The sequence below is a fragment of the Pelecanus crispus genome, chromosome 1, assembly GCF_030463565.1.
Source record: "Pelecanus crispus isolate bPelCri1 chromosome 1, bPelCri1.pri, whole genome shotgun sequence".
In the NCBI taxonomy this organism is placed as follows: domain Eukaryota; kingdom Metazoa; phylum Chordata; class Aves; order Pelecaniformes; family Pelecanidae; genus Pelecanus; species Pelecanus crispus.
Genome location: NC_134643.1, coordinates 102,652,903 through 102,678,936, shown reverse-complemented (window position 1 = coordinate 102,678,936; position 26,034 = coordinate 102,652,903). Strand labels below are relative to the sequence as shown.

At 41.1% G+C, this 26,034-nt stretch overlaps 1 protein-coding gene across 4 annotated transcripts; it reads left to right on the top strand.

Annotated features, from left to right (window-relative positions):
- Nucleotides 1-1,245: 1,245 nt before the first annotated feature.
- Nucleotides 1,246-25,380, top strand: CD47 (CD47 molecule). Of its 4 annotated transcripts, XM_075727308.1 has the most exons (12): nucleotides 1,246-1,291; nucleotides 5,097-5,447; nucleotides 6,823-6,870; nucleotides 9,057-9,146; nucleotides 12,387-12,488; nucleotides 12,879-12,971; nucleotides 13,556-13,651; nucleotides 15,469-15,561; nucleotides 17,073-17,104; nucleotides 19,788-19,812; nucleotides 20,519-20,546; nucleotides 22,962-22,999. In XM_075727308.1, exons 1-11 carry the CDS (start codon nucleotides 1,246-1,248, stop codon nucleotides 20,542-20,544), a joined length of 1,002 nt encoding a protein of 333 aa, XP_075583423.1. In that variant the 3' UTR covers nucleotides 20,545-20,546; nucleotides 22,962-22,999. The 4 variants fall into 4 exon arrangements, with proteins under 4 accessions (XP_075583423.1, XP_075583430.1, XP_075583429.1 ...); XM_075727315.1 differs by lacking the exons at nucleotides 1,246-1,291; nucleotides 19,788-19,812 and having other exon boundaries at nucleotides 3,602-5,447; nucleotides 22,962-22,979; XM_075727314.1 differs by lacking the exons at nucleotides 1,246-1,291; nucleotides 19,788-19,812; nucleotides 20,519-20,546 and having other exon boundaries at nucleotides 3,602-5,447; nucleotides 22,962-23,019.
- Nucleotides 25,381-26,034: the final 654 nt, after the last annotated feature.

Genomic DNA, 26,034 nt, shown 5'->3' with positions numbered 1-26,034 from the left:
AAAAAAAGAAATTGTTGACACATTGCCGAAGTAGTCAAATGTGTTATCACTCCAGCCGTAGGAAGAAAACATTCATCCCCGCTTTTAATTGAAGGGCAACAACACATCCCTTACAAATTCTTCTGTGCTTTGTGCTAGCTTTAAAAACTTTGTTTCAGTTGTACGTCCCAGCCTGCTACCTTACCGAAACGCCAAGCGCCGCGGAGGTGGCGGCCGGCGGGAGGGAGGGGCCGAGGCGGCGGAGCCTGCCCCTCGCTGCCGCGCCCCCGGCGTGCGGGAAGCGGGGACGAGGCGGGGCGGGTTATCGCTTGGGCCCGGAGCAAGCCTGCCGCTGGCAGGGGCAGGTTTTCCAGGCGGCTTTTCACGGCAAGGAGAAACCCCTCTGTTCGCCTCCCCCGCCTTATTTACAGGCGCAATGCCAGGCGATGAGGGAGAAAGGGAGGCGGAATCCAAAAGCGCCCGCCGTGCCCCCCTCCCGCCTCTCCCCGCCGCGGGGCCGCGGCCCTTTGCGGGCAGCCGCCGCCGGGAGGGGGGCTGGAGCGGCTGGCGGGAGAGGGGATGCCCCCCCCATACCCCCCAAGGGGGTTTTGACCGCGTTCAAAATCAATAGGGCGAGCGAGGAGTCGCCCTGTCAGCGCTTCCCCTTCTGCTGGGCTCGGCACCGTCCCCCTCGCCGCCCCGGCCATCTTAGGCAGCCATTTTGATTCAGCCGTTTACCCAGAACGCAACCTTCGCCTCCGCGCACGCGAAGAAACACAAAACACCGTGAGCCCGGAGCTCGAGCGGCCAAGGAAAATACGCCCTGATAATTACTTAAAAAAAAAAAAAAAAAAACCCAAACCAAAAAACCAAAACCCGAGCGCTGTTGAAGCTGTTCCCGCGGGCTGTTTCGGCGTCCCCGGCAGGGGAGCGGCCCCGAGCCCGCTGCCGCTGCGGGCCCGCCTCCCCTCCCGCGCGCTTCCCGGAACTGGGCCGCCGCGCGGGCGGGGCGCGAGGGGCCCCCACGCTCCCCGGCCGGCGCGTTCGCACCCCCACACCCACGCACAGGGCGGGGGCAAGGGAGCCGAGGCCGCCGGTGCCCGCCCCCGCCCAGCCGCCGCAGCCAATCAGCGGCGGGGGGACGCCCCCTCCTCCCCCGGCCGCCCCGCCCGGCCCCGCCCCCTTGGGCAGAGCCGCCCGCTGCGGCGCCGGGCTCCGGAGGCCGTAGGGCTGCCTGGCCGCGCTCGCCGCCGCCGCCGCTCCGCCATGTGGCTGCTGGCCGCTTGGGTGCTGCTCAGCGCCGCGGGCGCCGGTGAGTCCTATCCCTCTCGTCTTTCTCTCTCCCTGCCTTTCCTGACCCGCGGCTGCCGGGCCTGAGGCACCTTCCGCCCACCCCCTCCCCCCCCCCCCCCCCCCCCCGCCTCCAGCGGGCTCCGGTGCGGGCGCCCCGCCAGCCCCGGAAGTGGCCCCGGCGAGGCCCCGGGGGACGAGGGGGGTGCGCGGTGTGAGGGGGGCGGGCGGGCGGAGCCGCCTCTCCGGCCGGCGCAGCCTTTGGGCGTGCGGGGAAGGGAGGGGCGGGTGTCGCCCCGGCGGCGGGGCGGGGGGGGGGGGGGACGGGGCCGGTGAGGCGAGGCGAGGCGAGGCGAGGTGAGGCGAGGCGGCCGGTCCCGCCGGGCGAGCGCCGCGGCACCTGCCCGCCCTGCCGCCGCGGTTGCCGGGGGCGAGCGGGGGGAGTTGCGGCTCCTCGCCGCTCGCCGTGGGGGCTCGTATCGCCCCTGCCCGCAGCTGCCGGTTGTCGCCGGTGACCGCCGAGCAGCGACGCTGGCAGCAGGCGCCTGGTGAGCCGCGGGTCGCCATCCGTTGCGGGGCGGGGGTGGGGTGGGGTGGGTGGGGTGTGCGCTCCAGCCCTGCGCCTTCCCGCTTCCCTCGGCCGCCCCGCGTTTTGGTGTGGCGGTGGGTTGCTTCTCGCAGAAGTTGCGGGGGAGAGGAGGGACGCCGTGAGCAGCGCCGAGCTCCTCGTCTTGTGCCTAGTGGCGTTAGGGCGGCTCGGCTTCCTGTGCTTTCTTGAAGAAATAACCATGATCGAACTGGTCGTCTGCTGTACGGTTTCTAGGCTTGACGACATTTCTCCATCTTAAAAGTTTGGGTGTCACTGGTATGTAAATGGTATCTCGCAAGCTAACTTCCTCTTTTTTTCTGTGCCTGAAGAAGAAACTTGGTGGGGGGAGGGAGACTTAAAAAAATTACAGCACTTTCACTGAGGTGCAGATGCCCCGTTGTTCTTCTGTCAGGAAGCAGCACACTTAAACCTGCATGTTTAAAGCTAGTATCTAAATGATCTCTGGGTTCCTGGGTTAGCGGTAGAGTGGCTTAAATGCCGAGTGTCCTGCCATTTTTTGTAGTCAGTGAGAAATGCAGGTGCAACTACCAAGCTTAGCCAGTTTTGTCATAATGTGCAGTATTCCCAAATTTGCACTACAGGTATCATTTGAAACAACCTTCCTGTGGCAGCTTCACAACTGCATATTCTTCAGAAGCAGGCCCCCCCAAACTGCTTAGTATGAGGCTCTAAAATTGTCACCTTTATGTGACACCTGTAAGCTGATAATCCCTGAAAAAGTTTGAGGCTAGGAGCCCACCTAGTAGTCCGCTGCCTGCAGGATTTGGGAGCCGTTGCTGAAGGGTTCTGATGACTTCCTCATACCACCAGAAGAACATCGGAAGTTGGCAATGGAAGTATCACCTCTAGTAAGCAGTCAGGTTCCCTTTAGTGAGATAGCAGCCACTGCAACCCCTTCTACTAAAGCAGTCAGATTTGCAGAGGACAAAACCTGCAAATACTTGCCTGTGTGCTTCTGCTGGTGCCTGTCTGCAGCCTGCTCGTTATTTCCCCAGTGCTCTGCTGGTGGAGCAGTTCACATGAGTACTTCTTAATTGGCTTCAGGCAAAATATGCCAGCTTTCATAGACAACACAACAGCAAACCAGTGGAATCAGTAATTTACAGCTCCCTGTCATTCTGTGCTAATACTAGTGAGAAGATCGTGATCAATTTGTTTTTAATTCCTTCAAGATTTTTTTTTTTTTATTTGCTTTGGTAAGTATTTGGAAGTATAGTTGCTTCCTTTAGTTGAAAATCACCTTTCTCAGTCATGGAGCCAGCAGAGAATAAATTCTTCCTACAAATTCTAAATGTGCTAGCTCTAAAGGAGGGGAAAAAAAAAAAAAAAAAAGAAAAAACCCAACAACCCCACACTCAGAAATCTTTTATCATGAGGTAGCGTTAAAATAAAACAGATGTGAAAATTATTTCAGGCGGGATCACTGAAGCACTACAGCTTTTAATTGTGTGCATTTATTTTTCATTAGTGCATAGTTTGGGAATTGGGTACAGTTTCCTTTTGTTCTACTTTTGTTACTTTTATTTTTTGAGGTACAGTTTAAAAAAATGCAATGCAATGAGTAAACCAGAGAATAATTCTTTCTTCATTGTTAAGTGTTGTCATGCATACTTAGTCAGTTTATTATAAGTCTTTGATATTCAGTAGTGATCCAGTGACTTGTGTGAGAATATTAAAGCAATGTTTCAAGGATCAGTGCTTTTTAAATTGATGACTGTTGCTTTGAAAAAACTGAGCTACTGCAAATAGTGACACAAGTTGTATTCATTTTTTTTGTTTGGTTGGGTTTTTTTCTCCTCCCTTTCCCCTAACTGAATTTAGTCATCAAATACATATCACAGTTCTGAGCTGGTTTAAACATGTGAATACCAGTAGTTCCTCTGAAGTCACTGGAGCTACTCCAGTTTGTAAGTCTGTGTGCTTACAGTATTAGGGGTTGTGATCTTTTTTTACAGTATGTATCTTTTCCCATATTTGGTTTTATTACATTGATAATAGTCAAGCATTTTGAATGATTAATGCCACTGGGACTTTGGGGAGCAAGGACTATTAGGACAGCTATTAAACTACATTACAATTTCACACAAATGAGGAAAAATACAGGATTCAAACCTTTCATGTTTTTCAGTCAAGTTAGTTTAATTAACCTCTTTTTTCTGGTTCCTGGTGTAATTTAAATACTGATGTTATAATTTGGGATATTCTCAAGAACTGATGAATGGGTCTTCGTTTCAGATAAGATCTCAGCATAGGACTTAGGTCTTTTTTTGAAACAGTGGTCAGTCAGTACTTCTGTTTTAGAACTGTGATGCCGTGTGGGAGAGAAATGATAAAACCCAGCAGTGATAACATAATCCTGTGTGGTGGTGATTTTTCATTACCTGCATTGAATGCTATCGTTAGTAGCATTGGTCACAGCGATTTATAATATGGGACATTTGTTGTGACAAATTCTCCCTCTTCAGTTCTATTGTGTATACACTCAAACACTGAGTAAGTAATAATATTATTTAAAATATGGTATTGTGCATGCACCTCCTCCATCGGAAAGGAAAAGAGAGAGAATTTGCAAGAAGCGATCTAAACCTATGGGCGTTTGGCTCCACCTTCAGAGATAAGAAGGAACAAATGACAAACCGTTGTTGACTAAGCTGCCTTGCCTGCCTTCTCTCGAAAGTGTAAAAGTAGAATTGTTTTCCCCTTGTCCTTAACAAACTGTGGAGGATGCCTGTGTGGAGCTGATGCCTGGGCCTCCGTTTTTAGATACCTGTGTGATCAGCAGCAAAGATTTGTGGAACAAACAACAAACAGTTGGGACAATCAGTGGGACAACCTGTGGTTAATGTTATGTGTATGCTTTGCAGAAACCAGGCCTTAATGCAGTATTTCTGTGTATGGCATTTTAGGGGAAGTGTCCCAAGTAAGTGATAGCCCAAAGTTCTATTACTTTTTTTTTTTTTTCAGTTTATGATCTGTTATGTTAATCTGCACATTAAATGGGTGTGAGAATGGCTAAGTCTGTGTAGAGGGGCTGTGGTAGAATTATAATAATGCCTTTTTTCCTTCCTTTGTTACTCCCTTAAAGCATGGTTCTCTTTTTGTGGTTTTGTGGGAGAGTTTGTTTTGTTTTCCCAAGTCACATGTTTTAATTCTTTTTTTTGTTCTCTTTATATTCAGAAATAATTATGAATGTGTCAATTTTCATTTTTCTTTATAGGTTCTGCCCAGTTGATATTTAGGGTGACAGATTTTGTTGGAAAAAGTGACTGTAATAAAACTGTCATTTTACCTTGCTATGTGACTAATCTAAAGGAGAACGATGTGAGTGTCATGTTTGTTACGTGGAAAAAACAAGGAAAAGGATTTTTTTCTTTTGATGGAGCAAGACAGGAGTTTTTCAGAGATCAAGCATTTCAATCAGCTAACTTAGTATCTCAGGCGGATTTACCCAAGGGTGATGCCTCTCTAATGCTGGACAGTGCGGAAGCAGATTTTGGAAATTACAGTTGCGAAGTAACGGAATCAAACAGAGAAGGAGAAACAACAGTTGAACTTAAAAACCTCTCAGGTGAGTTGTCTGCCATTGTTTTAGAACGTGTTGGGAGAGAAAACAAGCAAAATCTTGCAGGAAAGAGAAAAATAATGAATATGACAATGTGTTACTTTAAGTTGAAAATACAAAAAATGTAGCACCCAGGCCTTCTAACTTGAATGCTAATATGAGTTATTTTGGATTAAGCTATAGGGGGGTGCTTCTGTGGGAAAGATCTGAACACATTTTTTCATTCTATAATAATGTCTGAAGATCACTTGTCTAATATAGTAAAATCTATGCTTTCCCACATCTTTTAGATTATATAGTTGGTGCTATTTTCAGCACCCTCATGTTATTGCATTACATACTGCAACATGTTCCTAATATCTTTGTAATACTGAGATGTATACAGCTATCACGGTGGCTGCAGAGATCTTTGCTTTAAGAATTGCATCTTGCAATCTTTAGTTACGCTGGAAAAATTACAGATAGAACTAATAGAAATTCTGTATAAGAGCTCTAAAACTTGATCTGAAGGTGTGCAGTTTTCCAGTGAGGTTGAAAATGCTACTACTAGATGGTAACTTGTTACGGTTGTCTAGCGTTAAATGCTGTCTTCAGAAGACAATGTCTAAAGTAACAGTGGCTAAGCGATGAATTTCTCAGGTAGTGAGCCATTTTACCGTATCTTGTCAGACACAGCGCATGTGCTTTAGCACCTCAGCTATTGAATAATAGGGTCTGCTCTTCATGTGCAGGCTGTCTAGTATTCTGCAGAGGTGACAGTTTCACTGAACGTTCATCTGTATTGTTTATCTGTTCTGCACAGGAGACTTACTCCTTGCTTCTGGAAAGTTTCTCAGAAGCACTAAATATGTTACATATGCATAGCACATGGAGTCTTACCCATACAGTGTAGAATTGTCCTAGGACATTTTTGCTATTAGTTTTTCCATTTGTCATTAAAATAGTTATGAAGCTCAAACAGATGTTACTTGTGGCCTGCTGCAAACATGTGTAATTCACAGTTGGGTCTGATTACTGAGTTAACCATATACACTGCAAGACAAATGTGATCCTGAAACAGATTGAGAGGGGCACAGCCACTGAGAGAGTGAGGATGCTACAAAATCATTCCCTTCTAAGAACACTGCAAAACCAGGGAAGACGAGTAGGCAGTTTCCTTCCTTGTCTTGGAGCTTCTTGCTTACTCAACTTTTTGGGACTGTTTTTGCCATTCAGTGTTAAGCTCTAGAAGAGGAAACAAGGCTTGAGGATGTAGTAGAATCAAGTCCTGATTGCAAATTTTAGTGTTTTATTTTTACTTTCTCTGTGTTTAGAATTTTGAAAGCAGTATAAAGACTACAAAGCAGGAAACTGATGTAATTTTTCTAATTTCATTTTCTAGTTTTCAGTTGCGGCAAGGAAAGCACCCCAACACCAAAGGAAAAATGTGGTTGGTGAAGAACTTATAGTTGCGAGGTCACATTAGGTTTGAGAGTATATGCTAGAAAATGTAAAACTTAGTCTTATGTTTGAGGGTTTAGCTGAAGGTAAAACAGTCTCTTGTTCTCTCTTTACATTCTTCTGCATAATATTTTGTTATTTGTTCCTCACTGTTCTAAGAGAGACTCTTGAGATAATAAGTTAATAGAAGAAAGTGTAACAAGTGAGTTTTGAAAAGGGTTAGTCAATAATAGAAATCCTGTACCAGTCTTCACTCTCTCGTTTCTGAGCAATGAATTCATGCTGTCGCTACTAATGTGTTCCAATTGATGCTTTTACAAAGATAGTCTTATAAGAGCCAACTATTTGCCATCTCACTTCACAGAATTACTAGATTCACATAGGAAGTGGGTAGCAGAGTGAGCAAGACTTATATGCTAGTGCCCTTGTCTTTGGGCACACTCTTTCCTGATCAGTTATCTTCACAGGAGAGTGACCGTAAAGCTTCCTCTCCCTCCCTCCCCTTCCCTCCCTTCTCCCGCCCTCTGCCCCCGCCCCGTGTCTGGAAGTCTCTCGTGTTAGTTTGAAAATTACTTCCTTATGTTGGCTCTCAAAACAATACTTTTCACCAGGAGTTTACTTTATTGCTATGAAGCACCAGAGTAAGGGAAATGTATTACCAGGAGGATGTGTTCAGCTCTTTCTCTTAATTGCATGCTGCATGTACCAGCAGTATTGTAAGCATTTCCATACAGTAAGTGCTTTTAGACTCTGAGACTGGACCATATGTGGTTCCATGTTGCATGCTGAAGTCCTAGCAGATAACAAGCTTCATGGCTGCTTTTTTTCTATTTGTAATACTTGGTAGCATCATCTGGAAATGCTACAGAGGAAGTGAAGCTGCTTTTCAGTTTCTGCTTACAGATACTTTCATTAATAATTCTCAGTTATATTGAACACCATTGCTGGGATTTGCCTGTAAGATTTGACGAACCTAGAGAATGGCAACTGTGCACTGAAGTTACTGTTCAATATTAGTTGCTTTTTTGAAAATGCAAATGAAACAAAAAGCCTTCCTTTAAACAATTCATTAAATTTGGCTTCATTTGGCAATAAGAAAGTTGGCAGATGTTCCTTCTTTTCTCTGCCTTTAGTATATTTTGTGATTACCTTCTGTTTATGTTGTAGCCACAGTATCTTCTTATGTGACCCCTTGCGGGTGGGGGGGTGGGGGTGGGAGAGGGGAATTTGTGATTTTAAAACTGTCCTCAAGGTATTTACTTGGCATAGAAAGTTGTGAGGTATTGCTACTTAATTCCATGTTTCTGGAGCTGCGGATACAGCTTTTAAATGTGGAGAGTAAGTACAAGGAGTATGCATCTAAATGAGGATTAGAAATTTCTTTGAGAGCAAGTGTGCAGGCAGAGGAATGATGGCAAGTATAATGTAAGAAATGGAGATTTTGGACTCAGTGAGTCTAAATGAAGCTATGAGCACAGATGCAAGAATCAACTGGATTTTCTAGTTCAGTAGAGATATTTTCAGAATTCTATGTTGGAAGGTGGCTTACACGGTCTTGCAGCACGAGTGACTGAACAGCCTAAAGCATCCAAGATGCAAGGGAAAAAAAGCTGTATGGACAATGGTGGGAAGACCTGAAGGAAAACGTGTGATTTCTAAAATTAACAAAGCAGTGTTTCCCTCTCACTTAGGTTAGCTCCTGTATTCCTTATCACATATCTGGATTTCTTCAGGAGTTACAGCAATTGGAAGTAGAATGGAATAGCTGGGGAAGCATCAAATTGGAGTTTTTATATCTTGCCCAGCTTCCCCATTTAGCCTAAATACACCATTTTTCTGATATACTGTGCTCTTTGTAGTTCCACAAGCTAACTAGCTTGTACTGCTAGACAATAGGATAAACATATTCTCTGCTGCAGCGGAGGTTAAGACCTCCAGGTTGGAAAATGTTAGGGTAACTAGAAATACTGAAAAAATAGGTCGTTACACACAACAGCAGAGTGAAAAATACATAGGTAGAAGTCATAGCTTTCTTAGCCTATTATAACTATTAATGCTAACTATTACATACAGTATTGAGCAATCTAAAGCATAGCCTAAAAGGAGCAGTAAGTGTAAAGCTAATAACCTCAGTTCTTGTTTTCTTCCTACCGTTTTGCTTTGTTTATTCTCTAGGATCATGGTTTCTTCTAGTGGAAAGTGTTGTCATCATAGCGTTGCTGATCTTAGCTATTATTTTGTGTTTGGCTCAGTTACGTGTTACTGGTAAGTGTTGACTCTAATTCTTTTCAATTATTGATTTATCCTAAAATCACTTGCTTGCATAAAGGCATCTGTGTAACATGAAAGATGGTGCTTACATCTAAAAGATGTCTGGTAGAATTGATCCAGGTAATAACAGAGGGGTGGTACGTCGTCTTTGTCACGTAACGTGGTGTTTGGTTTGCTCTGGAATCCTCTCCTGATTATCCACACTGTGTTACTTACGTTCATTTCTGGGTTTTCTTTTGTCATGAATCAGCTAACACCATGAGAGAGTTAACTCGTATACAGTTCTCAAGATAGTTCCTGATAAGCACTGTTACTTACAGGCTTCCTCAGTAAGCGCACCAAGCTGTACGCTTCAGTGCTACGTGGTCTTCCATTTCCTGAGAAGTGAGCTTTGCACTCTTTCAGGATGTGTAACATATGTTTTTGGCATCAAGCTACGAAAACACTAGTCTGGCATAGCATTTGCAGAGTTTGGGACCTCTGAACTGAAAACAAACATGACCTCATCAAAAAGATGTGTGTTTTGGGGTCTCAGCATGCCACACGGTGCCCCAGTAATGCAGTGTGGATGCAGGCACTATGTTGAAGGGGGGTCTAGCCCTAAGCAGTGGGATCTGGGCCAGTCCGCTCTATTTGCCTGGAGGCCAGGGGTTGCTTCCTGGGGTTAAGATTTTTAGCAGCAGTACGTCTTTGTAGACAAAGGTATGACATGCAGCGTAAAGGGTCTGTGTTTAGAGCTAGTCTGTCACATGGTAACGTTTCTGCTGCCAGTACTGTTGCAAAGGGTGAGCTTTTATGCATGTGTGTAATTTTTGTGGGGTATAGTTGATAATGTCTCCTGTCATTGGTTAGAACAAGGGAGCTTTTCTTCACTGTTGGTTCACCGTGACATTGAATCATTACAAACAGAAACACGTTCATGGTCATAAAATCAATATTAGAGAAAGATAGTGCTCTTTTCTTAATGTAAAATTGTTCATTAGTCTTTTAGCACTGTCTGAGTTATAATTTAACACTGACATCAATGATTTTGTTAAATGTTTTCAGAGGCAATATGTTCACCAGTGTCAGACATCCTTAGATGTTCTTTATACACTGGTGTCCAACATGTGTGCAATGTAGAGTGTGCTTCATGTCCTAGCCTTTCAGACAGTTCCCTGTGGTGCAATTTGTTATATCAGTCTTTGAGGTTTTTTCAGCCTTTTTCAATTTGTAGACTTCTAAAAATAAAAAAAAAATAAAATTTCTGCTTAGAGTCAAGTGCATAAGAAATGGAAAGAAATCACACTCAGTGATTTATAGTAATCGCATACATATTCAGCCATCTCTATATAATTTCCTTTATTACCTTTTCATGAACCTCTGCAAGTGGTATGTGACTCTTCAAAGGACCATCGGTGGTCAGAGGTTGACAACTAACATACATATTATAAATAATTTCACTTCCATAGTGTTAGATTCCTGATTTTCGTTATTGTTTATAATGGTTAAGGAGTCTCTGATTTGTTCTGATATGTTCAGGAATTGTGATTGCCTTCCATTCGTAGCAGAACTTCAACATTTTTAGCATTTTGATAGAGAAGTAATAGTTGTCCTGAAATAAGCATGGATACATTCATGGAGAAGCACTGTCATTTTACAGGAGTAAGTTGAGCCTGATTTTATTGCATCTGTGCACTTTATTGCAAGGTCTGTGACCTCTCTGGGGAAAAGTAGTCATGTTACCTCTAACTTAATAAATGTGGGTGTACTTACTGTTTGGTTTTGGTTTGGTCCCCCCCGCCCCACCCACCTTTAATTTGCACTGTTTTAGTTAACCTGTGAATCCAGCAATGCTATGGTAAACCTTTAAATACTTTGTTAAACTGGGCTTGATTTTTCCATGTAATGCTTGGGAATGTATGTTTTCTTGGTTTTGTGTTTTATGGGGGGGGGGGGGTTGGTTTTTTGGGGGTTTTTTTGGTTGGTTGGATTGGGGTGGGGTTTTTTGGGTTTTTTTGCTTACGGGATTGGCTTTTAGGATTTAAGTGTAGCATATGCATTACTTATTTTTGCCTTTGTGTCTTGCTTTCCTTATTTAGCATATTTATAATATGAAAAAATGTGGATTGCCAGTACAGATATGCAGGAAGTTTTTAGTATTACTACTATTGCAAATGAGTTTTTGGTTTAAATAACAGTAGTACTTGGAAGTATGACTGGGATCCTGTTGTGTTAGACACTGTGAATATAATGAAAGATAGAGTTTTAATTACAAGAGAGAATATTCTGTAACCCTTCCACAGATAAGATGCTATTAAAGATTTTGTCATATGTGCCCTCTAAAATATTTACTGTATCCTTGTGATACTTTTTTTTTGTGCTAACACAGTGCATGTAAGTGGGATGTTAATTCTGTATGTGTTCTTTGTTTTTCTTTTTGAAGTTACTTACAGTATTTGTTCGTTCTCTGGTTACCAATTTCAACATATACCAAGGTTGTTGGTATATTAATTTTCAAGCTTGGAGCAAGAGCTGCCTTTTTTTGTGTCTTAGTTTTAGCACTGTATAAGGCAGAAACAAACACGCCTTACTATGATGTTGTATTTGTACTGTTCCTTCTTTTCCAAAGACTACTAAAGTGCTGCTGCTTTGAAACCCTCCACTGGAATAAGCCGTTTCTGAGATGGCAGCTGTTTAGCAGTGCAGTTTTACTGAAAATTAGTCTTGTCTATGGCACCTGAACATGTAGGTCACCCCATATCCACTCATTCTCACAACATTCTGGTGAGATGGGAACATCATCCTGTTCCCTTGGGCATAGAGGTGGTATGTCTGAGCTCACACAAGTGTCACAAGGGAAGAGAATTAAACCTGGAATTTCTAAATCCCTGGCTGACACTCACCTGAGTAACAAATTCACTGTAACATTATTTAAATGCCAGTGGTTCATCTACTTGAATTAATCTGTACCATGTCCCAAAGTTATTTTGATAATGTCACCTGAATTTTATAGAAGGTGGGATTAAGAATTTGACTAAAACACCAGTGCCAGGTTTCATTTATCCGAGTAAGCCATATTAACCATATCAAACAATGAAAACAAATGAAGTCTTGGTAATATTTACAGTTCTATTTTTTTAGGAGTTTGTTTCTTTTAGGACAACAGTCCTAATCATAAAATCTGTGTATTTTAGTGAGAGAATCTGTATGCCTGATTGTTTTCCTCTCTGTCTCTCTTTGTTTCGTCTTTAGCATTCAAATATGACATTGTACCTCAGAAGAAAATGAGCTTTATTGTAGCAGGTGTCGTTGTCACAATTGCTGCTGTTGTAGGCACTGTTCTTTTTGTCCAAGGTAAGTGTATTAAAATTGCCTTCCTAGTTTAAGGGAGTAAGAGCACAAATGAATCTCTTCCATGCAGTAGTATGGAAGCTAGTACCGCCTATTAATTGCACTCTACTAATTTTAAAATAAAAAATAAAATTACAGAATACAACAAAAACAGTGTTGTCGTCGTCAGGCTTTCAGAGATCATAGGGAGATACAGACTCCCAAGTTTATTTCTATTTTCTGTCCTGCTACCTTGGGTGAATATTAGTGGCTAGGGAGTGACTTCTGGTGCTTCCATGGGATTTTTTTCTGGACCCTAACCACTTGGCGATACGAATGATTTACTTTTGTTGCTTTGTGCTTTTTTCCAATCAAGGATTTCTGTTTTACTAATTTCCATACAAATGTTTGCAGATGGCTATATTGTACAGAAACAAGCTGGCCTTGGCCTAATTGTAGGACCTGCTGTGATTTTGGTACCACTTCAATACTTTATCTTTGGAATTGGTGAGTATTTATTTGTTCACTAGCTCAAGAACATACTGCTAGAAAAACTGAACCACCCCTGTCGTGTCCTGTTGTCGTGTCCCCCCCCCCAATCTACATACTATTTTCATTTTTATAAATAGGTGCTATGATAGCATGCTGGGTTCCTGACCTTCCTTGTATATCAAAACAAAATGTTTTAACCTGTGTTTGTTTGCTAAGTTGCTTCAGGGAAGAAGTATAAGTTCCCTGCTTGAAAAATGAGATTCAAGGTAGAACATCTGACTGATTCCTACTCTTCCTTCCTGGATCTTGGGACTGGGATGAATAACTAACTCTCAGAATGCATGTGTTTCATTTTTTTGTACTTATGGTTTATTTATAATTTTATTTATATCTACATATATTTTTGTGTGTGTGTGTGTATACATGCAAGAGCCCTGAGTGACTCCGCAGTGACTTGTGAGTTTTGTTACCACGCTGGCTGGCTGAGCTTGGAATTTAGGAGAATCTGACCTCTAGCTTTATGTGAATGACCTACCTTTTGTATCTCTTTAGTTAATCTTTAAAAATGATAATTTTGTTTCTCTTTCTGCCTTTCCCAGTTTTCGATAATCTACCACAAGCCACATTTGCTTTGATAGGCCTGCAGATTCTTGGTTACATAATTGCCATGGTTGGTTTTGCACTGTGTGTCTCAGGTAAGCAATTTATTTTCTGTAAAAGTGTCTTTTTACTTTTGTCTGGGCCTGATGTTTGTTTATTTGTAACAATAGAATGCTGTGAAAATGGCTTCACTACATTGAGTGTTAGCAAGTAACTTCTGTGAACGTACTTCAGGACTACTGTGTTAATGCTCTTTTATCCAATGAAAGAAGAGTAGCCCAAAGGCTGTATTACATATATCAGTTTCATTAGTGTGACTATATCCAGCATGACTGCATTCTATGAGCAGTTGCTTTTAAAAAAAAAAAAAAGTTAATTGTTTTAATTTTGCAACAGTTAGTGCTCTAAAGTGTCACCTAAACCCAACGTTGACCTTTATTACTGTTACTCTTACTGAGGCCTAGGGTATTTAGAAACTCAACTAGTCATCATAATTTTCTCATGTTCAGTGAATAAATCAGAAATTCCTTGTTAATCCCCGCTTGTATGCAACTGATAACCGAGTCGCTGGGAAACAAATACCATTGAAACAGCCTAAGAAGGCATATGCAGAGACAGTAAACTTGGAAGCGTTCTTGGACTGCTTTAAGTCTGGTTGTGGCTGGCATGCTGTTTCAGCACTGAAAACCAGTCCCTGTTGTAAAGGAACACCAACTACACACCGCCTACACACACAGAGAGTGATACCCCATATCTCTGCCTCTAACCCTCCCTTTGTCCCCTGCCTGCCTTCCCCTCCCCCCACCAGAAAGCCCCACAGCTGAGAAAAGGGTGAATTTAGGACTAGGCATCCTTGGCAGTATATTTGATAGTAGGAAACATACTGTGTTCATTGGAAGCACTTTATACCCCTGATCTATTGTTTCTTAGAGACATTCTTCATTTTAATCATCTGTTTGGTTAGGGATTTAAGAAAACTGTTTCTCCTCAAAGTGGTTTCTAAAGGTTTGTCTAATCTGGGTGAAATGATAGACCTTTCAGTGGAATTGTGATTTGAGTTTTATGCTTATTGTTTAGTATTTACAGAAGTATTTGTAAGGGGCACCTAAGTGTTGTCAAATGTAATAGTAAAATAAACTGATGGGAGATTTCTGGTAAAGCATTAATCCTCTAGAGTAATACAAAATGGAGGATGTTTTTATTGTGCTCTCAAATGGAAAGTCTCCCTAGTTTTTCAGGGTGACCTTTTCACAGGTCAGGTAAGGTAGATGTTATCTGTATCTGGAAGTTTAGCTCAGTGACCCTTAAGGGTTGGTAGAAATAGCTCATCCTAGGTTGAGCTCACAGGTAGTTGCAATGACTTCAAGCCCCTGGAAACAAGGATCAGAGAACAAGGAGTTTCTGTAGTGAACTGTGGTTAGGTTGTAATAGCCTGTTCCTGCTCTGTGATACCCCTGTAAACGTGGAGCGTGCCTGTTGTCTGTGGTGGATTTGCCTCAGAACTACCCTCATATTCTGCTCCCTTCTTCCCTTTTTTTACCCTCTTTTATCAGTAACAGTATCGTATTCTGTAATCGAATGCAATTTTCGTTCAAAACAACTGAAGATGCAAGTTTAAATGTAAAATACAATTAATGAAAGAATGTTGTCAATTGAAGTGAATGACAATAGCTAAACTGTAGTAGAATAGTACAGCTAAGCAGGAGAAATCAGTAAATGCCTCTGTATCATTAAAGAGTGTATACAGAAAATAAAGATGCAGAAGTAGTTCTGGGATAGCTTTGAAAGAGAAATTAATCACATCTGTTTTTATCAGGCTTATTTATTTTAGTATTCAGTTACATACAAAAATCAAATTTTGTACTTTTACTTGTGTCAGATGATGCAATTTCTTGTATTGTGTTTTTAACAGCCTGTCCTCCCTTACATGGGTCTGTTGTGATTGCTGGCTTAGCTATTATGGCTATTGCAAATTTGCTTAGTCTGGCTTACGTGTTTGTTATGGGTAAGTAGCAACTAATATTCTGCATTAGTTTTTTTTTGGCACTTGAATATTCAGAAGCGCAATTTTCTCTATTGTACTTTTCAGAGGTAGACATAGCTTATTTGTATGTAAGGTGTGATTTCACAATTACATAGTTTAAAAAATTACTGAAATAATGTCTATATTTTGGCTTTGTTTCATAGAGACTGGGGGGGATCTTGAGTAAAGAAATTTACAGGCTATCATAATAAACTGTCTTGAGATCAACACAACCAGGTTTCTTTAAGTAAGAGTGTTTCAGCTGTAGGACAGATGTTGCTGTTTAAGCTCTCCATTTACACAGTTGGCTAGCTGAAGCTTAGAATGAAGAGAGCAAAAGGATTTCAAGGCTTCTACAGAATGGGTTATGGGATGGTGCAGACAAAAGCTTATCAGAATATGGATTTAAAGAAGCAAAATCTGCCTAGCGATTTGTACTGGTTAGAGGTACGTTAAAATAAGAGCAATTTGAATGTACACCTTCCATTTTAGTGAATCCTATTTTTTCTTATGCTTAATTTTAAAAGCCAGGAGCAAAGAGTAGCAGTGCTTTGTTTCAGAAACCAGTTTGTTCACCAGATCTCAAAAAGATGAGAGATTTAAAGGTATAAAAGCCAGTCAGGCCTGCTAAAGCAGCAAAAAACACAGCAATGCTGTGTGGTTGGAATATGATGCAGACATCTCTAAGCTGGCACACCACAGCATAACATTATGTGGACTTTACAGCTTGGGTCTGAGAGCAGAGTGACTTTATTTGTTTCAAGCTGTGCATGAAGGCTCTTCAAACAACTTGTTAGTTTGGATGCAGAGCCATGCAACTGAGGATGTACTGCTTCCACACACAAGCTGATGTGTATACAGTCAGCACAGTTCTTAGTCTGTGCTGAACTATGCAGTCTTCCAGGTTTAGTATGTGCACACCATGTGTGGGCATGGTCAGAAATAATAGATGCTGAGACTGGGAGGATTTCCGTTAAAGAAGAAATTAAGGCAGAATGCCTGATGTTTGATATCTGAGATAGATGAAGATGAGTCAAAAATGCAACAGAGGTGAAGCAAGTCTTCTAACAACAATAAAAGTAATTTTTATTGACTTTGGGCCATTCATATATACGACTTCGATGCTGTGTGCTAAGGGTCTGCATAAATAATGCATTTGTAGTTTGATTATGCTGGTTGAAGAAGTCAAATGACTGTTGGGGTAGATTCCAGCACACCAAAGTAAGCTCAAAGCATAGCATGTAGCGTAATTAATTTGTAGAGCTGAATGCACGAGTGAGACAATTCACAGACTGTATGTGATAAGATTATTCAGTTCCTAAACAGAGGAGTGCTTAGAGGCTTTAAGTATTTGCAGATCATCATATTAAGTAGTTTTGGATAGGGGAATTTTGTGTGTTGCTACTCTGTTCCAGTTTTATCAATAGCTATTTTTATTTGTTTGATCATGACGTTTATTAATCTGCCTGGTCACTTTTTTGTAATTATTTTAGGTTCCAGAATGAAAGATCATCCTCGTCCAGGGGTAAGCTTAAAATTAATAAATTTGGGGTGACTAGATGGCTCAGGGGATTGTAGTGAGATACTGAACCTTTCTTCACTAGTTCGAATTCAGACCAGGTTGGTAGCAAGCAAAAGTTCTGGCTGTGTAACAGATGTCTAATGTTGAGTGAGTTGGTGGTCTTCATTGTCCCTATTGAGTGTGTCTATAGTACTGTAATTGCCACCCTTACCTAACAGCTACTCTGACTGTTGTGCCCAAATGGAGTTTCAGGACCTGCCACAAAAAGGTGGTGGATGTGAAGGGAAGTTTGGTGTTCTTTTGCAATGCACTCTTTCACATGAATTTATAAAGACTTTTTGCTCACCTTAATGAAAATGCTTTTTCATTAAGGTGAGTGCAGAATACCATTGAATTTTTTCATCTAGGTAGCTTATAACAAAGACTTAGGGTTTTTTTTCTCTCTGGTCTTTTACATCAGAACCCTTTAGTATTCTCTTGAATTCCCAGCTATATGAATGCTATAGCCTTGATCAGATTTTTTTTTCTTTTCTTATTTTCCTGTAATGCCCCCTAATTTGATGAGACCTTCTAAAAGCATAGCATCTGTCTTTAGGTCACACAGAACAAATGGAAAAGCACTTTGTTTTTTTAAATTTTTAAATTTTTCAGTTAGTTTTTTTGAATTCTAATAATTCCTAAACCAGTAATTTTCACAGACTTATGCAGTGGTTTCTAGTGATCCATGAATGTGAACTGCCTGATTTCTGGAGTTTTGCAGAAGAAAGTAAAGGGGCACAACTGTAAGATACCAGTAAAATTTCCTTGTAGCAGGGGAGCAAGGCAAATGCAAAGACATCCCATTTCTTGGTTGGCAGCCATCATTTGAGACACATTTCCAGGTCTCCTCTTCAGTCTGCAGCCTAAGACCCAGCTGTTGAAGAAAGATGGTTTCTAACAGTGAGGCAGGAGAGCTGACCCAGTTAGTACAACAGATTTTTTTTTCCCCCCTTTGCTTTTTCTCACCCATTTTTCTTTTTAAGGAATAGTATTTCAGAGGATTGGTCTCTTACTTATAAAAGGAATATAAGTGCACGGACTTTTAAAAAAAAAAAAAAAAAAAGAAAAGAAAAAGGAGGTTCACAAAGTTCATTACATTATAAAAATGAGCTGAGACGTGTATTACAGATAGCTTCTTTCAAAACGCAATCTTGCCTTTATCTGACAGGCTCATGTTTACTTGTAGAATGGAAGCAAACAGGTCAAGAGGAGGTTTTTTTTTTAACCTAGTTTTTGGTTGTAACTAAGCTCTGCAATAGAAACCAACATGCTAAATAAAATCCTTTGTGGAACTCCGTTCTCTTTATGAGCTGTTCTCTTCACAAGGTGGTTTTACATTGCAGCAAGGATTTGGCAAATAAAGAAATAGCCACAATTATAGAATCATAGAATAGTTTAGGTTGGAAAAGACCTTTAAGATCATCCAGTCCAACCATTAACCTATACTACCAAGTCCACACTAAACCAATCAAGGGTAGACTAGACTAAACCGTGTCCCAAAGTGCCACATCTACCCGTTTTTTGAACACTTCCAGGGATGGTGGCTCCACCACCTCTCTGGGCAGCATGTTCCAATGCTTGAGGTACCCTTTCCGTGAAGAAATTTTTCCTAATATCCAACCTAAACCTCCCCTGGCGCAGCTTGAGCCCATTTCCTCTTGTCCATGTAGTAGTTATGTAGTAGTGAACACCATGTTACTCTCTGAATTGGAGACAAGAATGAAAGAAAAAGAAATTTTTAAAACTTAGAGGCCATTGGAAGTCTCAACCACTAAAAATACGTTTTTTGCAGCTGCAGTTAGTGGAGCATCAGATACAGAGGAATTCAGGTGACAATAATTTGTGCCCATGAACTTATGGAAGTTACAGAAAGACCTAGTGGAAAATTAAGTGTGTTAATATGTTGCTTGTTTCCATCAAGGGCTGTTCAGCATATATTGCTGTACTTTGAGGCAGTAAATAGGTGTGAAGCAATAAATAGGGGTGAAGTAAAATACACTTTGATTCTGTGTAATCTAAAGAGTATGGAAAATTTAATGTCAGTTAAGTGCTTAATTTTGACACTGGGGCACACTTATAAAATGATGCTTGATATTTTCTTGAGTCTGAGAGGGAAAAGGTGTGTATTTTGAAATCTGCCATCTTAACTGATTACTGATTTTTTTTTTTTTTTTTAAAACATTTCTGTAGATTGCGTGTGTTGTTTCTGATCATTGTCTACCAGACTAAATGCACAACTGTGGTGTATTTCCTTTTGAGGAGATTTACACTTGATTACTTGGCTACTGTTTCTTTTTTTTCAGTCATGCTGCTTTATTTCTAACCGTTGATCAAATCACAGAAATAATCAGTTAGGTTTTAGAGCTTAAAAGTAGTATCTGCATGCCTTTTGCTGCCACCTAGAGGTATTTTGTGTGAGGAAAAATTTACAGTGTGGAAAAATAATCTGGAGAATGCAGTTATTGACAGATTTTCACCCCCCCACCCCCCCCAAACTCTAGTCATTAATTTTATTAACGTTCAGCTTTCTTCATTTTTGTAGAATCACTACTTACTGTATATGTCAATTAGAGTAATTTAACTGTGGCGAGCCAAAAGTAAACATGAAGGCTTTTTATACATATATATATTTTTAAATGTTTTGCAGAAACCTGTAGAAGAACCACTAAATGGTAGGTGATATTCAAGGCTTATCTTCTAATTCAGGGATTAATTATGGGAAAAGGTCAAAAAATAATTGTAGTTCTCAGTACAACAGCACTGAGCTGGCAGATTGGTACGTCAACTTATGTGGCTCTGAGTCAGTAAGAGTTTGCTCTCTTGATGAAATTATGCCTCCAGCTCCAGACTCCTTGGTCTATGCTACTGTGCTTGCTAGCCAGTGGCATTGTTTGACTGTTCTAGGACAAATTTAATATCTCAGGATATTATATCCAATCCACCCTCTTTGCTTTGCAAAAAGTCCAACTTTTAAGTGGAAAAGAGGGACAGGTCTTGAAAGTTGCTGTTAATTCTTCTTCATAAGCATTTATCTTGGTGGCACACTTAGGATTATAGCAAAATCTATCCTTTTCACTCTATTCTTTTGATATTTTTTGGGGTTGGGGAAACTGTACCATACAGTTGTAAAACTGATAGGGCTTAAGATGGGGGAAGTTTACAGTGAGAAAAGGATGACTCTGGGTTTTTTTTTTTTTGGGGGGGGTGGGGGGGTGTTGTTTTGGGTTTGGTTTTTTTTTTTTTTTGCTATTCTGTTCACTAATTGGCATGCCGAGTAGTAGCAATTTCTAACCTGAACTTTAGAATTAATCTGACTATTAATTATGAAGCATTTCTCACTTTTGGCTTCTTACTAATACATTTGCTTGGCTTTTAAAGATGCAAAAGGAGTGATGTTAGAATGATGGTAAGTCCAAAAATGTCTCCAGATATTTATCTTAATTAACATGTATTTGGGGATTTTGATGTTTAGAGTTGCCCAGTGCTAATATGCTGAAACTTGGAGGACAGGTTTCAGTGCAGGTGCTGTTCTTATTCACAGTATATTTCATTGAAAAGAAAGAATATGTATTTTCTGTGTCATGCATAGGGGAAGAATGTGTATTTCTACACAATGAAAAGGATGAGTCAGAGGGAATTATTAAATAGTATGTTTCTGATCAAATGTGGAAGGTCAAATAGTTTGTATGCTTCCTTTGTGCTCATATAGTATGTCAGATGCATGGACTGTTTAATTAGTGGTGGGTTGTTGTATTTATTTTTTGGGGTATGGTCCTTTTGTTCTTTATATGACTAAGCCTTCTCTACATATTTAATTGGTGATCTGCCTTGGAAGTGCACAGGAAAGTGGTTTAAAAGTAGACTTTCTCTCCCCCTCCTGCCCTTCAGATGTTATTTCAATTCTCTGGGTTTTGTTAGATTGTTTGTATTCCAATCAGATTTCTCTCAGTTTATTATTTTTCAGGGTCAGATAGTAGTGTTTAAAAACAAACAGAACTGAAACACATCTTAATAAAATTTAAGATCTGCTTAACTAACTTCAACTTATTTTTGACAAACCTGAATTTTGAACTTTAAGATCTAGAAGTGCACTGTGGCTTCTGCCCGTTGGCTATGCTTGATGTTTAAAGATCTACCAGATATTGTAAAGAAAGATGTATGTTGCAGTGTCCTGGCCTAATTTAAGATTTCTTCCTATTGAAATGCCCTCAATGCTGCGATTAGTCCTTTGAATTTATAACAGCCTGTAAGATTGCAATACCGACTACATGTATAGACTTCTCCAAATATATAATAAGGCATGAAATGAGAGAGACTGTACTAACTTGGCCCAAAATTCCCAGACTGGTACCTAAAGTGGGTAGCCAAGTTTGCAAAGATTCTTGGTTCCTGCAGCTCTCATTGAAGAGCTTAAATTTTAGATTAGATGCTCAGGTTTGAAAATGAAAACAGTCTTTTATTGATTCTTTTCTATTCAGAAGCTGTACTTTCTTTTTCGTGGGAGTAGGGTAAAAGAACACTTGTTGATGCTATTGGTACTTCTGTTTCTTCCTGAAAACTGAGCAAGCTTGTCACGGGGTATCACTACACCCTTAGCCTAGTACTCCTGCATCAAAATACAACATTTTGCTAGTCAGGATAAAGAGTAAGGTCACTCTAAATCTGTTAATTTACTTGAAATATTCTTATGTCATGCCACTTCTAGAAAGCATGAATTGACAATGTGACAATAAATGAGGTACTAGTTAGCCCTAATTGGAAAAAGGTATATCAGTTGATTTTAAAAACAGGCTTCTTTACAAATACCATGTACTGCTAGGTTTATGTTACTTATGACTACTACATGATTCATCCAAATATGCCATAGGATTATTTTCTAAATCAATAGGAATACAAGCACTTGCAGTTGCAAAGGACAACTGCATTGGTGTCTCCTGAATGCGTTGATAAAATGTATAGCAGTTAGTATCATCTGAAGTAGGAGTAGTGGAAGGTACGTCCTGCTTCAGAAGTGACTATTGCTTGTTCTTCACGGCAGTGGTTTGAGATCATGAAACAAATAGATATTTGCCAGTCTATTGCATTCAAAACTGACGGGAAGGGAGATAAGGATGGGATCAATATGGTTACCACATACCGCTAAAGAACAAGGTAGAGTTTTGCTTGGAGATCCAACTTCTTTAAGTTGACTGTTTCTTCCTGGGTCTCATTTAGGCTTATAAAAACCTGCCTCCTCTTCTGGTGCTTAGGTAGAGCTTTCAAAAGCACAGAAATTTCTAATTATCCATTTCATTTTGACTTTTAGTGTAGGGTTAGAAGTCTGTCTGCTTTTTCTGCCTTGAAAGATGGCTCCTAAAAATAACAGAAGGTTTTGCTGGTCAGGCGCAAGGGCTCTGACATGCAAGCTGGAGGCAGGAACCTTTTGAGCTCTACCTGCTTTCTACCTTAACCTTCTCTTGAAAGTTCACACACATGCTGAAGGGATGAGTCAGATGCTGAAGCGCACTAGCCTACAAAATGGCATGTGAAAGTAAACCAGCATTAGGAGTAGAGACAGGATGGGTTAGACAGCGAAGGCTGGGAGCCACTACAGCTTATTCCAGTTCATGAGTTGGAGCTCCAAGACAGTGTCCACTTTTCTGTTGTGGAGAGGCTGAAACATCACTTGCTGTTAGTACTGCTCTTCTCCATTATTTGAGTGCTAAGCATGCTTTCGAAGTTTGAAATAAAAAGAAGTAATTTTTTTAAGCTGTAACTTGAGTAGGCAACACAAAGTGTTGCTGCTCTACCCAACACAATTTTTTTTTTTTTTAATTCCCAGAACCGAAGAGCAGTGTGATATGTGAAAAGTACACCGTTGTTGATACACCGTGGCCTTGAAGATGCACTACTCAAAGAGAAGAAATTCAGGAAACTAGTTGTTTTGCATGTGTGGCAAAAGTGCTTTTGATATAAATGATGTAATTTTATAGTCACAGCAGCTGTAGCGAGAAACATGTGTGTTTGCCCACATGTGATCTTTATTTTCTTTTGTTATGGTATATATGGGGTGGTTGAGGGTGAGAATATAAAAAGCACTGTTTGCCCACTATGGGGTCTCCCTGCAGTAATCCTTAGTGGTATTATTTTCAAATTTCAAAAACTATCATTAGTCACTGCTTTGATAAGGGGCCTGCTCAGCCCCAAGATTGCAGTACCATATAGACTGTTGTTTTCTTTATTTGTGTGCATGGGCAAGGTATGGTCGTATGTCTATGATACAAGCAGAAAGTGGAGATTGTCCAAATACGTATTTTCTGACATTCAGCAAAACTTTTATAAAAAAAATAAATAAAATGCTTATACACAACTTTTGTGTAAGTACAAAGTTTACTCCCAGCTCCAATTATGTTATTGACAAAGTTCTCCTAATTCCACGAAACAGTCGTATTCCTCTCTGTGGATGGTAGTCATGTATGCTCTGGTGGCCAATATTGTAGTCCAGAGAGAGCGAGCTCTCCGTGCCTCTTCCATGTTCTTTGATGAGAAGCTGCTCAGCTGTTGGAGCCTAATTCAGCACTGGAATTACGGAGCACAGCAGCTAGTAATTTTCATGCTGGATGTGGTTCTTGTGTGTGTTCATGTTGTGCAGTGTGTGGTACTGGAAGCAATTTCAGGCTTTCTTAACTCAGTGAATTTGTAAAACTCATGGATGCTTCATAAAAGTAGGAGTTGTCCTATTTAGTGTATTTTTGACAGAGTTTTAAAATCCGCTTTCTTGAATGGAAAAAGGAGCTGTTTAATTTCCGACCCAAGTTTGTGATAATGCCATTATGTCACAAATACATAAACCAGAAAATAAGTAGGAGGAGCTGATGAGAAGCGAGGAGGCTCAGTTTCTGTATATATGTAAGTGGTACAGTTAAAAATCAATTTTCTAGGATTTGCACATTCCATGAGATTTTACCACGTTTTACAACTGTGTTGAGAGTTGTGCCAATGTAGTTGGCTTCTCTTGGACTTTTTGTATACTTTGTAGAAATCTTGACACTGTCTCCTATTTGTACTAAGGTAATATATCTCAAAGGTGCACATGGTTTTCTCCTTCTAACAATTAAAAACTTTGGAAAGCTGTTGCCAAACAGTGCTGTAATAAAATCCATGTTTTTAAAGATTCCAAGTAATTTGGCATGTCTCAGAGCTGGATGTTGTAAACTGAGGTTCATATCCATGTTGTGGGTGCATGTTGCAGAGATTCACATCTCTGCATTGTTGAGCTCCAAGTCTGGATGCAGACACCTTGCATCAAGAATTCAACAAAATAAAATTGAAGTATCTGATTTTACAATATTTACTCCCATAAACAGTCCTCTTGCTAGGGCTGCGGGACTGAGCTGCTTAAAGCAACCCATGGCCCAGCCCTCACTAAAATCAGTGGAACTGGCCACAGTGAAGAAGGTTATTCATGTGATAAAACATTGAAGCATCCTGTATGGTTTACACTTACTGTCATACTTTCAAGTTTGTCAGTGGGAGTATTCATGTAAGATTTGAGCTCCTATATATGAATCTTTTGGTACAGGTTTTTCCATAATCACAGCAATCTCTACCTAAAGATGGGAGATTACTCTCCGCTAACAATTCGGTGTAAGAATTTACCTGATTAAGTACTGTGCAGAGCTCCCTATGTGTAACTAGTGATTCCATCTGGCAAGTTGAAAGTTGAGCAGTTGAGGAATAAAAAACAAACCAGCTGGAATTCTGTTGAGGTATTCTGCCTTATAAAAATCATTTTGTATAATAGCTTTATGTTAACTTCTGTAAAGCAAAGTGCAGTAGAACCCGTTTGTGTCACTGTGGGATGAGGCCGAGCTGTTACTAGGCATTGCTGCAATGTGAGGAGCTCGGTGGCCATGTACAGGCTGCAGTCTCAGTTGCCCTGGAAGTGGGAGAAACCCAGCGTCCTGTTGTTGTGTTAAGGGCTCTGCTCTGGATTTCTTGCGGGTACAAATTTAAAAGCGAGAGCTGAAGAAGTCATTGATACACCCAGCCCATTCCCACCAGTAATTTAAAACCAAAGCTGTTCCTAAGTGTATGCTTCCATTTGTGTGCGTATGTATGTGTGTATGTATAAATATATAGACATTTTAAATATTTAGAGATCTATAGTCTTTACCCAAGAGCGTGTTTATTTATGAAACCTGACAAAATTTTGTAAATATTGTGCTAATATGCTTCAAAAATAAAGTCATTTTAAGTTGTCTTTGTGAGAGATTTTTCTTGTTGCTATCACATTGAACTTCTGTAACTGCTTCCATAAATTCATACTGATAGCTCTTCTTCTCCCTGCCACTACACCCTCTCTCCCCCCGGATTACTTACTGGATATACAAGAATGCTCTCAGCGTTACTTAGGCTGCTGCAGATGGTTTTGGTTGGGAGATTGTCGTGGGCTTATCCGTGGCCACACGCTTTGAGGTGCTCCAGCCTGACCTCACGCACAGCCACTGATGCTTCAAGGTGTACCTGCTGCAGCATGGGCTTACCCACAGCCACAGGTGCTTCGAGGTGTACCTTCTCCAGCGTGGCCTTAGCCGTGGGCCACAGTCCCCTTAGAGGCGTACCTGCTGCGGCACCGGCGTAGCCACGGCCACAGACGCTTCGAGGTGTCCTGCTCCCACGTGGACTCATCCACAGGTCGCAGTCCCTTCCACTCGAGTTCGCGCTGGAGTTCCAGCTTGTCCCGTACAGCTGCACAGAAACAGCGGCGATGCCCTGGCCACCTGCCAGCCCAGGCGCATCCCCCTTGCCGTTATCAAAAGGTTTCCCGGGCACGGCAGAGTAAGAGGAGCGGCAGTGCAGCAAGCAGGGAAAGCAAAAAGCAGTCACTAAGGAGCGCTAGGCTGATACACAGT